The sequence below is a fragment of the Stegodyphus dumicola genome, chromosome 3, assembly GCF_044657685.1.
Source record: "Stegodyphus dumicola isolate Sdum_Otavi_A_Nest chromosome 3, ASM4465768v1".
Taxonomy (NCBI): Eukaryota; Metazoa; Arthropoda; class Arachnida; order Araneae; family Eresidae; genus Stegodyphus; species Stegodyphus dumicola.
In genome coordinates, this window is record NC_140770.1 from 28,735,798 (window position 1) to 28,752,510 (window position 16,713).

Below are 16,713 nucleotides of genomic sequence, written 5' to 3' on the forward strand. Positions count from 1 at the left end.
TAATTTCTTTTATACATTGTTTTAGATTTATTATAATATTTGAATAGAACATGTGGCAAAGATTAGATAATTCTTCAAATGATATAAATTTATATGCATTCTGAGTTGTAATATAGACAAAATGTAATGCTGTTAAGTGAACCTAGTGCCAGAGTGTCGCTATGGTAAACAAATATAGTGAATTTTAAAAAGTGCATGTATTCTATTGTGGTTTATGCATTATCGATGATGTAGATTTAATTCAATCCAATAAGTTTAAATGAAATGCAAGAAAAAATGCGTATAATGTAATAATCCGTGCAAGGAAGTCGTGGTGTACACATCAGATTTTTTCCTAAAACTTTGGAATAATTACTTTTACTGATGCCCAGTATGGAAGAATTTACACACACAAAAAAGAAGGGGGGAATATGATTGCAATTTCAGTGGTATTTGAATAATCAGTATCTCTCCTGACAGTCCTGAGTGATATAGTATTTCAGCATGGTATCCAACGGAATCTCAGAAGTTTTTAGTAATCAGTACACTGCACATCATTGAAAATTCTCAAAACAATCTCTCAAATGGTTCCCGATAATTTTTGTCTCCTTTTCTTGGATTTCTTCACACGTCATATTTGAACATCCCTTTTCATAAGTTTCTTAACTGCATCATGGTGGAAATGCCCTAATCTTCGATGCATAATTTCTTCACATTTGGAAAGAAATGTATATTTTATGCATTAAGCTTCTCTTCAATTTGATATAATCTTCCACACCTATGTGCAGTGAGGATGACCTTATCTTGTTGTCTTGAATCTTTTATTATTGCTTTGCCCCTCTCAAAGGAAACAGTCATTCCCATTTCTTCTATTCTTCCTATTGAAAGAAGGCTACCATCAAGCTTAAGGACATACAGAACATTTGCTAGATGAATAGCATCTTTCCCACATTCTCTGACAGGATTCAAAACAATGTCCCCCATGCCAGAAACTTCAGTTTTTTTCAGAATTGGCTATCTCAACTTGTGATTTTGCTGAAGCTAAATTCGTAAGTTTCTGCTCTTGAGAACATATATGTTTATTGGCTCTGCTATTGAGGTACCAATCACAGACAGGTTTCCCACCACAAGAATCAACAAACAGTACTTGATATACTTCATTAGAAACCATTTTTGCATTGGGGTTTTAGCAGCAGAGCAATTTTTGGCAATATCACCCTACTCCCCACAAAAAAGCAATGGGTTTTTCTGTCAATATTTTTATGCTGTTTCTGTAATGGCTGCATAGTTTTAGTTCTGTACTTATCTCAAGTTTCGAGGGCTTTGTCTCCCATGACCTCACTGGTAGCAACTTCTGTTTTCACTTATGTGTAGCACAGTAACTTTCTCTCTTCAACCATGAGATGCGATTTTACGATTTGAGTTGACAAAGTATCTTCTTCACGTTCTAAATTGAGGATAAGGCGTTCATATTCCTTGGGCAAACCCATTAACATAATGAGGGCAACTTCTCTGTTCACAAGTCCATGTTCACAAGACGATACCTTTCGGTGAAGGTCCATCAATTGACTTAGATAAGAACTGATGCTTTCTCCTGTTTTTAAAGTCACATTAAAAAATTCCTTTAAAAGTCATAGAGAATGCAAGAGTCCGAATTTCATATGGATGTCTTTTAAAGTATCCCACGCTTCTTTCACTCTTTCATAGTCAACGATGTCATCTAAGAACTGGTCTTAACCACTAAGAATAGGAATGTTAAGGCTTTCTCATTAATTTTCTTTTCATCATTCTTTAATTCAGCACCGTAACCTGGATCAATCGCTACCTAACAATTTTTTTGAATTAAAACAGCTTGTGCTCAGATTTTCCAAGCATTGTAATTATCTTCGTCGAGTTTCTGAATCTTAATTTCTTCCATCGGATCATTTTCAGCATGTTAGGCTTAGCTTCGCCGGTGCTATGGATGTTGCTGCTTTTTCTTTCAGAAAAATCAAAATTTCTTTAGAGCATGTCATGCTGATAACATAATAGAAATTACTTAAATGGCAGATATATTTTGAAATATAGTGGAAAGAAATGAGCAAACCACAAATGCACGTTACATGTTTATTTACTTGACTAATTAAAACCGTTTCCATTCAGCAAAAAACAAAAAGGGGCTACATATGAATATTAAGGAACATAGAGTGTATAATTATAGCATTGCTTTGGCAGATACAGCATCACAAAAATAAGATAAAGTGTATTTTTAACAAAAATAACCTAGTAATAGTAGTAAATAGTAACGTATTGTAGTGGTAGCATATTTGTTGTGTATTAGAAAGGTCCAGTTCAAGTCCCGGAGAGGGCATAGCTAATTTTATGTCTTCCACATCAAAAATTGTAATGACTCCACAAGATATCAAAGTTCATGCACATCATTGAAAATTCTCGAAACCATCTCTTGAATCATTACAATAACTCTGGACATACATAGCCTATTGCTATTAAATCTAGTAGTTCATGCCAGGCTACATAAGCGCTTTGTTGAGCATGTATTCTATCTGTCTACCAGCTGAATTCTTCAACCTAGGTGTTTAATTTTGAGCTGTTTTTCAAATACATGGTAAATCAAATTTAATGTTACAGAACAAAAACATACCTGTCACTACTGTAATGAATTTATTTCACAAATGCAGATATAATGTGAACGTGTAACTCTTCATATTTCTATGGATATGGAGATGTTTGATGTGGAAGCCTTTTGTAACAGGGCAGACATCTGTACAATAGTTTAGTTCTTAAGCTCTTGCCAAATGGGTGTATCGGTCCACCATATTCTAACTGTTGGACCCATAAAGGCAGTCAAATGACTTACTGTCTCATCTTGAATTTCTAATACATCCAAAAAAAGTTTAAAATAAATTATTGTCAGCCTATCCTTTACATAGTATAGCTTTCCACTGGGTTACCTAATCTGTGTACTGAAAATCTCAATGAAACTTTAAAAATAAGCATTTACTGGAGCATAATTTCACATTATTGTCTGAAATGTGTAGTAATCAAGCAGTGGATCATTGTACAAATTTTTGTTTGGCTACTAAACTTTCATGAAGGATGTATCAGGCATATATGATGATCAAAAATTAGGAAGACAAAAAATATCAACAGATTAAAAGAAGCATAATGCTGGCATCAGAGCCGGGACAACTGTTGCAGTTGCAGAGCGGCAGCACTAAGGGGTGAACAATTTTAGATATGCCGGGCTAAAATGCCTCTAACCTATTGTGAGGTATAAAGAAAAAAGTCATTAAACAAGAAATCATGAAAATATCACAAGCTAAAGAGATTTCCCCAATATCAATATGCCGATTTTGATAGGAACTTTGGAGAAGAGAGATGTTTGTGTTCTGCTGATCCCTCATTACTTGATACAACGTTATTGATATGAAGATCCAATGATTAAAGTCAAAGACCTGTATCTGGAATAACAATATTTGATAAAATGGGAATTAAACATTTTGACTGAAATTTAAATTGTTGTCAAACCATTGATTCTTCCCATGACTACTGCAGGCATTTTATAATTTATTTCAGCATGCACAACCATTGGTGAATCTCTACCCATAATTACCAAAGAATTATTACGAAAGAGAGAGTTTCATGCGGGAAAAGTGTTCATTAAGCATATTATTGTGAATGGGTGCAAAATCTGTGAAGCAATTGCATAAAAATGCCTGAATTGCTTAGGGATAGGAAATTAATTTTGAAGGAGTTCCAGAGAAAGTGGAGACTCCACCAAAATTAAAATCCTCGTAAAATTCTTCCACACATTAAAAAAGAGTTCTATAAGGATTGCAAAGTGAAACAAGTTTCTTGAGCTCTTACTCACGCCATTCAAGGACTGAATAAAAGTAAACAAATAGCAAATCTTCCAGATGGATCACAACTGTTGTGAACAGTGGGATCACACAAAAATGTAAGCTGATACTTGCCTAAAGTAAAATTAATTTGAGAGGAAAAATATTAAATAATTAAATAATATAATTAGCATTGCGTTTTAGATTAACTTGGTGTATTCTGATGACCATTACCTGTTCAAAAGGCAACATGGAAGAACTAAGAAACGTGGCACTGCATGATTTCTATTTCAAATTCCATTTGTATTAAAAAAGTAAGCTATATTTAATCAAAACAAATGGCATTTCAAATGGTAAAGGATCACAAGTAGCTCACGAGCAGCGGTTTGGCCATGTCTGCTCTATATATTATAAAAATATATTTTTCATATCCAAATAGCACATAATTGTGTTTTTCTTAAAAGTATTTGGCTTCAATTTGGAAATAAACATATTAAAACATTTATTATAGCATTTAAGACAAAATATACCATGCATTTTTCTTTTATTTATTGTTATTATTATATTTGAATGGTGGAAAAGATGCTATATCAGGGTAAGAAGTAACTGTATCTGGGTGTATTTATTTAATGGAAAGAAACTAAAATAGTAATAAATAGTAGTGAGGGGGGAAAAGATTTTGTAGATATGATGAAAATATTATGCTCTTTAAAAATCTAAATTTCAGATTGTGCACTAGCTTGTAAATTTAATTATTATGCTTAAATTCTGATTATTTAAATATGGAAAAAGGGCTGCAGAAGGTATTTCAATTCATAATAAATATATATATATATATATATATATATATAAAATATTCTTCTTAAATAGAATATAAAAAAATGCAATAATCCTTTCCTCTTTTTTAATCTGTGGAAGAATTTAAGCAGAAATGCTTTCAGCTATTGAAGCATGATAACTTTTTTAGGTTCAACTAAGAGATTGACAAGTCTCACAAACGGAAAGGCAAATTAATGAAATTTCAAAAATATACTAATTAATAACTATGATGCTGTTTCTAATAAAAGGAGGAAAAATAATGAAAAGAAATAAAGCAAGTGCTATCACCTAGTAATCATGTAAATTTTTTTTGGTATGCCCTTCATTTCCAGTCTCCTTGGATATTAATATAAATATTTTCTTTATTAATATTTTAGGTATTTTGTGTACATGGCGGCATTCCACCACCATGGATTGGTAATGGTAGGTTGGATGCTATTAATGAGATACCCAAACCATTGCCAAATCCTGAAACAGATAGCCCTTTAGCATGGGAACTAATGTGGAATGACCCCATGAAGTAAGATTCCATAATGTAATTATTGACTAACTAAAAATTAATAACACTTATAGTTTTTAGAAATCTATTCATGTCTGACTGGGGTTTTTTCGTAATGAATGTTGATATTAATTTCCATTAGCGTACTGGACGATGTTAAAGTGCATTTCAAGATTAAACTGAAGCTGTTTCTCATTTATTTAGCTCTGAATTGAAATTATTTACCTTATGCATTGTGGATTTATCGAATGAGTTCTCATGTTGGTTATACTGACACTTATAAAGCATCATAAGAATTATCATACCTGTTTTTATTCTGTTACTTGTAATAAAACATCTTTTCCTTCAGAAATACTTATTATATAACAATTTTCTAAATTCAGAAACAATCTGTAAATATTAAACACTGTCTGAAATCTTAAAATGTATAGAAAAACTTAAAGCTTATCTCATTATTTGAAGAGAAATGTAGCAATTTTTCCTTTCAGCTAAAGTATCTCTTGTGAAAGGAATGTGCCAAATGCTGTAGATTTTCACAGTATGTTTATATTTGGTAGCTAATGAAAACAGCTTGACCTTCACTCACTCTAATAATATCTCGATTCTTGTAACTTATTAGCTGAAGTAGGGATAGCGGGAATGAACAATTGACAGTTTAGTGGAAATTCTCAACAGTAAATAAAGGACCTTGAATGATGGAATTTTATAACTGAACAAGAAATTAGTTCTATAAAATTAAAAAGAAAGTACTAGCATACTTATATAGAAATGTTTAATAAAACAAAAAAAGTAAATATTAAGCCTTTTTTGTGTATTTTGGTTTCCTTAAAGTCATAAATGTTTCATTATTACATAAATAACTATTTCATATTTTTAATTTTATAATTTCTATATGTCATTTTAATAGTCTAAAGTCTGGAATCCTTGAAATGTCAAAGATTCCAGACCTCAGACACTATACTGTACTTGCCTTTGCAGAAATGGCATTTATTTACCTTTATGAAGACCATAATTTGGCAATTGCTGCTGTAATAGAATCAAATATATTTTCTTATCCTACATACTGCAGCCACATAAATTCTCTTAAATATGAATCCAAGTGCTAGCAAGCAATTCCTTTTCATTTTGCCATTTAGTTGCACTTCAGATTCGTTTTATTTTTTTTGATATTTGTGCCAGATGTTAGATCAAAGTTGTATTTATGATTAATTGGCCTTTTCTAATTCTTTGTTGTGGTGAGCAGACCAGCAATCCAAATACATCATACTTCTTTCACGTACACATTATTTTATCATTTCTGTTAGAGTATAATTGCCTCTATCTGGTTATTTGTATCAGGAAACATTTGTTAGTTTCCTTTCAGAGTCTTCCAAAACCACACCGTTTTGGTAAAATTCTGTCTATATTGTCTTTTTGCTTGAGAAATAGTCTTGGTCAGTCCCAACAAATTTTCCAGATCTACCAATTTTATTTTTCGAGTGTTTGATAAAAAACAATCAATAAACTTCTCTTATATAGTTGTTCCAATCAATTACTGTGTTTTCACTCATATTTAACTGTTGCACCTTCTGATCGTAATTAGTTCTTCAACCCAATAATATATGAAGCTAAGGAATTCTGGAAATATGAAATCAATAATCAGCATTAAGACCTTTCTTTGTCCCTTCAGCTATTTACATGTAAATAATTTCATTTGTTGGTTATTTTTATACTTTCATTCAGTATGCACAATTTTTTTTTTGGGGGGGGAACCATTGCTTCTTTTTCTGTTGACGGTAAGTTAAATATAATTAAAATTTTATAGGAAAAAGAAGAAAGCAAAAGAATGAAGGATATCCTAAAGAAACTAATGATTATGTTCATATTAATTGAAAATTAAAAATTATCAACATTTTAGAGGGAAAATAATTAATGAAAGAATGATATCACATGGTTTACAAAGAAAAAAGAAATACCGAAATAGTTATATCACACCAAACAATATCATAATCAAAACAATCTGAAATTAAATCCATTGTGGGTTAAAATCTAGGGATTATATTTGCCAAGCCTGGTGACTAGTCTTCTGATTTTGGTGACTGGTTCAAGTGCCCATTTTAATAAGAAAGTGCCAAGAATAACTAAAGAAGCATTTCATAAAAACAGGAAATTTTGAAGAAAAAAAAAAAAAAAAAAAAAAAACCTATGTACCCGATATTTAGATTTTTACAGCCAATACTGTTCAGCTAAATGATGATTAAATATAAAGCTTATAAATTCATCCGCTGTCAAACATGTGTGGTATGTGCATGCATGAGTTGGATACTTTTGCATTTATACTTGGGAATATGCCACAAAACATAACAGTTTTACAACATATTAAAATGGTGAAGGATAATCAGAAAGTAATGATTTTAAAATTAAAAACTGTAAACAGTTCTTTTATATTTAATAGTTCTTCTAATAAGTTCATCAACATGAGTATGTGAACATTAATTAATTATTTTATTTTCAAAATTTTTTAAAGCAATTAAGAGGTTTTATTTTGTTCTTGGATTTTCATTAGTACAAAATTTTAGGAAAATTACAATATTGAATGAACATAACAAAATAAATGAATCAGAATAGAGTAAAATTAAAATTTAGAATAGTTAATTAATTTATCATATTTTTGGCTTAGAATTGTTTAATGTGAATGGCTCAGAATTGTTTAATGTAATGAAGTTAATAATGTGAGTGATGATTTTTAACCCTTTTGACCCAACTTTTGCATGATTAAAATTTAACTATGAAAAGTAGTTTAATTTAATGTTGACATACTAAAAGAAGTGTAATACGAGTTTAACATTTTTAACTTCTTCCGTTTCCTGGAAATCTCCTGGGACAATATGTCCCAATTGTAATGTCAACTGGGACTATTTGTCCCAATTGCCTAGGACAAGGGTTCTCAACCGGTGGTACGCAAGAGAAAAATAGGTGGTAAGCAAAGAAACAAAGTATTTTTAACTATTAAATTCGAAAATTAAACCCCCAACATCGTGATTGAGTTTTTTCACTAACACTCGTAAATTTATGCAATCTGAGCTTTGTGGTAGTAGTACTTTGTAGTGGTGGTACTAAAGGTTTTAAATTTTTGTTTAGGTGGTATGCATTAGTCGAAAGGTTGAGAACCCTTTCTCAGAAAGTAAAATTAAAATTTGTGGTAATATATAATGTGAATATTACTGTAAATGTAAACTCTGCCACATGTTCATATACAACAAAACTTTTCATATATGTTTCATAAACATAATGTATCAGTATGCAGTAATTTGATCACTGATGGGGGATATATTAACCCACTGTTCAATACGACTGGGACAATATACCGCACAAAAAAATAATTTATTAAAAATTTCTTAAATCTGACATTAAAAAAGTTAAATTACTACTTAATAAGAACAATAAGAACTATTTCATACTAAGCATGCCTTAGATATAATTGTATTTATTGTAAAATTAAAAAAATAGACAAATTGAAATTTAAGTGACCGGCGTGCTCAAAAACATACGTGCACCATTTGCAATTTAAAAGTGTTGCCAGGTTTTGTTAGTCATATATTTGTTCTCAAATTCCTTAAAAACACTGCAAACATAAAAACCCATTTAAAAGTTAATCAATAGGCCATGAAATCTAATCTCTGGGACGTATGTGCCCATTAGGACTGAAAGAGTTAAAAGGACTCTAAATCAAATTTGTTGATCTGAAGTTATTTTGAAGTCTTGTGGCCAAGCAACAAGGAAACCTCCTATTTTTTTCATATTTCAAACTTTGACAGCTATGTAACTTTAATCTAAACTGATCATATTTGTTAAATTTAAATAATAAGAATTATTTAGAAATTCTTCAGCATGCAGAAATGATTTCATATTTTGAAATGCATGAATATTCCTATTTGCACAAATGGATTTATCACTCTAGAATTTAAAGTTTGTTATTTTTGATTTAGTTGATTTTTTTTACTTTTTCAAAGATTTTGATGATTTGAAGATGGTATATGAAAATAATAAATTTTACATTCTGCTATTTTAACTTATTATTGCACATATGTATATGTGTTAATTAGAAAAAAAGTACATATCTTCGTAACAGCTTAATAACGTACAAATTTTTGTTATAATCAATTTTTCTTTGAGCTATTGTAGTGCTTTAATTTTTTTTTTTTTTTCTGTTACTGTATTTAAGAATGCATCTTTGAACAAAGCTATGCAGTTTTGTAATTTTTTAAGTATTTTTGCATTTCACTGAAACTAAAATTTGCTTTAGTCTGGACAATATTACACCAGAGATCGAACAACAACTCAAGAAAAATAATGGATTTCTATCTAATGTTAAGAGGAATACAGCTCATGTATTTTCTGTAGAAGCTTTAGAAAATTTTTTGAACTGCAATGGATTATCTCATGTTATTCGAGCTCATGAAGTTCAGCAGGCAGGTTTCAAGGTATACATCATTTTTAATCAAAAAAATGTTGGAAAGTAATTTTAAGAGTACATTTAAATGACAGTAACTACAATTTTATTCAGTCTTTTGTTTTCACTAGATAGACTTTTAACTTTTTAAATCAAGATTTTTTTTTTTTTTTTTTTTTTTTTTAAGTCTTGACTTGTGAATTGTAATATATGATATTGTTTTAACTTTTTAAATCAAGTTTTTTTTTTTTTTTTTTTTTTTAAAGTCTTGACTTGTGAATTGTAATATATGATAGTTATTGTTTTTAAGAAATGTTTGTCTTGTATGTTTTGAATCTGATTAACAAATGATTATAAAAGACGAAAATTTTTTAAATGCTGATATTTTTACAAACTGTTATATTTTTCTCAGACTCAAATTATACAGATGTAAGTCAAATATTAATGAATGTATAAATATATTTTTCAATTTAAAATTATATTTCTCAGTTGCTGATTAAATATTACAGCTTAAATATGTTTATATATTTAAATAACAAAATAAAATGTATAAATATTATATTATATATTTAAAGAATTAATTCCATATAATAATGTTAATATAATTAAAAATATAAATATATTTATATATTTAAATAATAAAAATTTACACACTCAGATATCATTTATTTATTCATATGAACATAATAAATATTCATATATTTAGCTGATTATTTGGAAATAGTAAAAACAAATTATCCATTGCTGCTAAATTTCCTGCATGATGTCTTCTTCATCATTTTCTTCTTCACCTGTTTGTAAATTTTTGTCAGTATGAATCCAGTTTTTGAAGATGATGAGTTTTTCATTCACTGACATCCAATCACAAAAAACCAAATTTTTTTTGGAGGAGTGAGAGGCGAGACCTTTTTCAGCATTATTTTGCTGAAGGCAGTGATTTCTTAATCCACACCATTATGGATGGTGAGAAATGGATCCTTCATTTCATCACACAAGTAAAAGAAGCATTTATGAGATGGAGGGACATACCATTGTTTTTTGAGGAAAAAATTGAATGTTGCACCATTAGCAGAAAATCATGGCCTCTGTCTTTTCTACGTAGCGTATTGGGAAACTAAGTACCGTTTCATTCTAGCGCCGTCGCAGCGCTGTGGTAGGCATCCCACGCATGCGATAGTCTTTCTTGTTCACTAACTTTCAATTGTTGCCATTTTGGTTGCTCTATGTTGTGTTTTCAGTTTGCTGTGCACATTCAAAATGTTTAAGACAATTAGTTCTCCTGCTGACTGTGAGATTCGTGCCGTGATTAAATTTTTGAACGCGATTAATGTTAAACCGGCCAAAATTTATCGTCAAGCGACAGAAGTTTACGGTGAATACACGATAAGTGATGGAATGGTGAGAAAGTGGGTAAGAATGTTTAATGCAGGTCGAACAAATGTCCACGCCAAGGCTCGGAGTGATCGGCCTTCTGTTGTCACCGATGATTTGGTAAGGAAAGTTGATGAAGCAATTCATGAGAACAGACGCTTCACAATGCAGGGGCGTAGCTAGAGGGGGGCAAGGGGGGCATCTATCCCCGGGCGCAGAATCCAAGGGGCGCCAAACTCGACGATTTAGAATTAAATACGACATTTTAGAATTAAATGTTTTCCATCCTTGCAAGCAGTAGGGGGCGCAAAATCTTCAGTTGTCCCTGGGTGCTGAAAACCCTAGCTACGACTCTGTCACAATGACAATTCTGTCAGAGGCATTTCCACAAATTTCACATACTGTTTTGTTCGAAATTGTGTCTGACCGCTTGAATTATCACAAACTGTGTTCCAAAAATGCTCACTGATGTTCACAAAACAAAGTGACTTGGTAGTGCCCTGACATTTCTCACGCGGTACAGTGATGAGGGAGAAAACTTTTTAAACCAAATTGTGACAGGTGATGAAACTTGGGTGTGTCATTTCACACCAGAATCGAAACAACAATCGAAGGAGTGGAGGCACACTTATTCTCCGGAAAAGCAAAAGTTCAAAGTGACAATGTCATCACAAAAAATCATGTGCACTGTCTTCTGGGATAGGAAAGGTGTTTTGCTTACTGAATTTCTTCCCAGAGGTGAAACCATTAATGCGACACGATATTGCGAGACTTTAACAAAACTAAGGCGTGCCATTCAAAACAAACGAAGAGGAATGCTCAGTAAAGGAATTGTGTTGCTCCATGACAATGCTCGGCCCCATACTGTTGGTGTCACTCAATCGTTAATTCGACAGTTTCATTGGGAGTAGTTCGATCACCCGCCGTACAGCCCGGACTTGGCACCATACAACTATCACTCGTTCCTGCACATGAAGCGCGAGCTTGGTGGCAAGCGCTTTGGATCTGACGATGACACGAAAAATGCTGTGGAGTCGTGGTTATCGAAACTGGCGGGAAGTTTCTTTGACGATGGTATACAAAAACTGGTCACCCGCTATGACAGGTGTTTGATCAATGGCGGAAACTATGTTGAAAAATAGTTTAAGACATGTATTTTCATGTAAAAATAAAATTGGATTCGAAAAAATTGTTTTACTTTTTTTTTTTTTTTTTTTTTTTTCAAAATGGTACTTAGTTTCCGAATACGCCTCGTACTATAAAAAATGTTGCTTCTCCAGAGTGTATGAAAAAAAATCATTGATGTCATTACTTATTTCCAGACATTACACAGACATTTATTCCACACATTTAAGTCCTAGAGGAGGGAAAAGAGACAAGTAAAACTGAGAAGCATTGTTTGCAGCCTAGACAATCGATAACACTGGCGATGTATTTTTTCAAACTTCTGACGGAACAATTGGCTCAAGTTTTACAGGATATTTGCCTACTTTTATAGTTGATGGAATTTCTAATCCGATAAGATGTTTTACTTTCATTTGAATATGTCGGCTTTTACACCTGAAATCCATTTTCTTTTATCTCACAAAATTTAATTGGTAGCAAATAATATGAATGTTTTTATGATTTTAAATTGGAGATGTATAATTACATTCATTTGACATTTCTACTGTGAATTGCAATTTTAATATGCTCAACTATGTTGAATTTTCATGCATTTCACATTTTTTTAGCTTTTCCGAAAGTCGAGTTTTTACTGTACCATAAAAATACAACACATAAAAAATAACTAAACAAAAATAAATATACTACAATACGAAAATGCATAAAAAACAAATTACAAATAAATAAGCACGAGTATTTGCACAAACATCAACATGAAAAATCAAAGTTAGTTTTAATTATTTTTTGTTAAAGCCTAGTTAATAGAGGAAGCAAATGTCTAAAGATTATTAATTATAAATTTAAAATGCTTTATTAGTTATCATTATAACATGTATACATGATTACTGTATCTGTAGAAATTTTTGCTAACATATTAGAAAAATACTAGAGTCACTGCAATGACATAAAAACTGGAAATTTAATTAAGCGGCTTAGAAAAGTAAAATGTTTTCTCTGTTTGTTAAGATAAAAGTAATGTACTCTCTTTCTCATGAGTTTTCTGACAGAAAATATGTCTTTTGATACATTTAACTATTCTTTTAATTTAAAACATACATTATTAATTTTAAGCTTTTTTATTTAGGTTCAGTTAAATGGAAAATTACTTACCGTTTTTTCTTCATCAAAATATTGTGGTGGCTCAAATGAAGCTGCTTGTGTTTTAGCAGACCGCTTAAAACTGAGAACTATTCGTTTGGATACTTCATGAAACATTGTTCTGACAGATGAATTCTAATATAAAGAACTATTGATAATAATTTGAATTAATTTTTAAATGTTAATTGAATCTGATGAGCTTATTTTTCTGAAAGAAAAGTGCACTTTTTATGCATAATATAATATGTATTTATTGTTATCACTTTTGTGAATCATAAATCCTATTTCTTTCAAACATCTGTTTCTTTAATTTTACATACATTTTATTATAAGTGTATTTATTAATGTATTTATAAATGTATTTTGTTAAATATTGAGATTTTAATAGAAAATGTATTTTGTTAAAAAAGATTTTCATGTTTCCTAAAAAAGTTACTTCAAAATCGTGATAGAAGTTTTATTCTAGTTTTGATTTTAATTAAGTATATTAAAATAATTAATAATAGAGTTTCCAGTATTTTATATAACATTTTCAGTTCATTTCAATTACCTTATTTAATATTCTGTAATGCAAATTTATACATCTTTCATCCTTGTGCACATATGTATATCTTTGTGACCAAGTGATGTTTTGTGAGTACTACTATTTACATTCCATCTTCACTATGTATATTTACATGTATATAAATTTATTAAGATTTCTAATATACCTTCAGTGAAAATATATTAGTATCCCTTCTGTTTATGGGAGTGCCTGACAGTGAGTAATTATTAATATAAATGTTAAAATTCTTATTTGTTATTGTTGTTATGAAGTCTGACAATATGTTTAAAGCAAAAATAGTTTTATATTGTAAAAAGCAGATAACATTTCATTAGATGTACATAGTTCATGTAATTTCATTTACATCCATTTTCCAGCTGATTTCAATATATACTTTTTTTCCTTTTTTTACCCTTTCTCCCCCCTTTTTTAGATTGATTTATAAAGAAGTTTTCCGTTAAAATCAGTAAAATGACTTTTTTTAAAAAATTTTAATAAATTTTTAATCTATAAGTAAATGTAAGTAGGAAGTAGTTGTTTTAATCTAAAATCTTTATGTTAATTATTACTTCGCTAATGAATACTTATTTTCTTCTTATTAATTAAATCTTTTATTAACCTTGACTTATATGACTGTCTAGCTGTCTTCAAATCATAAAACTAAATGATTCATATTCATTTAATCTCGAAAGTTGATACTTTTAGAGTAGATGGAAACCTGATAATAAAAGATTTTTACTAATGTCTTTGAATTTGGTAGTTATCTTTCACTGACAATTTTGAGTTTTGCTCTTTGTAGAGTATCTCAGAAACCATCATTGAACAGATTTCTGACTTTTTGTTTCAGAATTTTAAAAATTTGATGGCTATCTTAGATTTGCCTTCCTGGCATATATACTTTTTATCAATGTGTATGTTCACAATCGGTAAACTGAATTTTTGTTATTGACCTATAAGAAACTTAATACTGTAAGCTTCCTTTTAGATCTTAAAAATTTAACGAATATTATTAATAAAAACAGTAAAATAAAATATATAAGAAAAATTAAAATCAGACAAAAGGGTAACTTTGGATTGCCCTAGATTTTGAATGAAACTATCAATTTCAAGGGCAGTGTAATGCAAGTCCCTTTCTTACTGGAGCAAAAAACTTACAGCAATCTAAGATCGCCCACCCCCAATCCAAATTTAACATTTTTCATTGGTATGTTTCTTCTTTTCCAGTTAAACATATATAAAAGTTTATTAAAATTAAATACTTTTATGCTGTGGAACTTTATGTTATCAAAGAGCAATGCGAATAATTAAAAACATTAATAATTGTATTAATAATTCAGTGAGTTTATATGTTGGAAATATGAATGCTTCTTATGTATGTTAGTTACAGGCTAATATTATTTTTTAGAATATTTAATAATTATGTATTTCACATTGAATGTGCAATGAAAGCAAATTATTAGACTGCATAAAATAGTGGGTTTTTTCCCCCTGCATAAAGAGTAATAGTTTTAAGATAGCAGCGAAGAATTAATATATTTTACCACTAGCCTGTAACTAATGCCAGCAAGGGGCCGTCATGTGTTCAATAAAACAACTCACTGACTGTTAAAAAAATTCTTTGATATTTTTAACACATTTTACAATATGAAAGTATTTAATTTTAAAAAGTCATCTTTTTAACATCATCTTATCATGACTGAATGTGTGCTTTCATATTCTATGTTTTTTTAAATAAATTTAACTTTTTACTTAGGTTTTGAGTATTACCTTTATGTGCTAACTGTTATCAAATTTTCTTTGTTTCAAATATACACTACCGGCATTTAAATTCAACACCAAAAAGTAGTGGCCGGAAACTGATGAAACTTGGGAGACAGAGAGAAACAGCAACGACCAATAAATGATTTTTATTTCGAAATTATATGCATAATACAAAGCGATAATGCATCGGCTCAGTAGGTTGTAGAACCACCTTGAGCGGCAATACAGGAAGAAGTACGTCTAGGTGCAGAGTTAATGAGACTATGGATGATGTCCTGAGTGAGGAATGGCTCTCCATTCCCTGTCAACCATTTACCACAGTTCATCTTCTGAATGCGGCAATGGGAGGGTGTGCAAACGGTGTCCAATCACATACCAAAATGTGTTCGACTGGTGAGATACCAGGTGAAAACGGTGGCCAAGGAAGCATATGTGCGCCTTGCAGAGCACATTGGCTGATGCGAGCAGTGTGTGTTCAGGCATTATCCTGATGATAAAGGGGGCATTGGGCCCTCCTTGAATGTAGGGGAGTGTCACTGGACACAGCATATCATCCACATATCGTTGAGTCGTCATAGTGCGCTGAATACAAACTATAGGTGACCTAAAATCTTACGTAATTGCATCTCGAATTATGGCGCCGCATTTTGGCATGGTGGAATGCTTAACAATCGCTGCCGGATTGGAGCTGTCTCCGCATCAACTCCACAGTCGTACGCGGCGACTATCATTGGAGAAACAGAAGCGTGAGTCATCTAAGAACACGACCCCGTGCCATTCTGTCGCTCGAGCCTGGCACCGTTGCAGATGTTGGCATCTATGATGTAGGGTCAGTTGCAGGCTTCTTAAAGGACTTTAAAAAGGCCACTAGCCACTAATCGACGACAAATGGTTTTTTTCGATATGGGAACATTCATAGTGTCTTGAACATGCTGCAGAATGGAGGTAAAAGTGTCTTGAACATGCTGCAGAATGGAGGTAAAAGTGGCTTGCGGGTGCACCACCGCTTATCGGCAGATGCGTCGATCCATGCGTGCTGACGTCACTCTGGCTGCACCATGGACCTTATAAGAAATAGACTAACCCAAACGGGTTTTCTCCCTCGTCTGAGGCGTTGCCGGCTGTCACCTTGATCACATCCGGAGGAGTAGGGATGACTTGCAGAAATTTAACAGTAGTTGCCTATTGCAGCGTGTATAATTGTCAA

At 31.3% G+C, this 16,713-nt stretch overlaps 1 protein-coding gene across 4 annotated transcripts in view; it reads left to right on the forward strand.

Annotated features, from left to right (window-relative positions):
- LOC118198953 (uncharacterized) overlaps positions 1 to 15,498 on the forward strand; it is a 76,812-nt gene extending 61,314 nt beyond the window's left edge. For 2 of the 4 annotated variants that reach the window (XM_035370732.2, XM_035370733.2), the window contains exons 15-17: positions 5,015 to 5,157; positions 9,422 to 9,599; positions 13,188 to 15,498. In XM_035370732.2, the coding sequence (XP_035226623.2) occupies positions 5,015 to 5,157; positions 9,422 to 9,599; positions 13,188 to 13,313 (447 nt within the window). In that variant the 3' untranslated portion in view covers positions 13,314 to 15,498. Of the gene's footprint in view, positions 1 to 5,014; positions 5,158 to 9,421; positions 9,600 to 13,187 lie in introns of those variants that run through there. The other 2 variants (XM_035370736.2, XM_035370734.2) reach the window with 2 other exon arrangements.
- Positions 15,499 to 16,713: the final 1,215 nt, after the last annotated feature.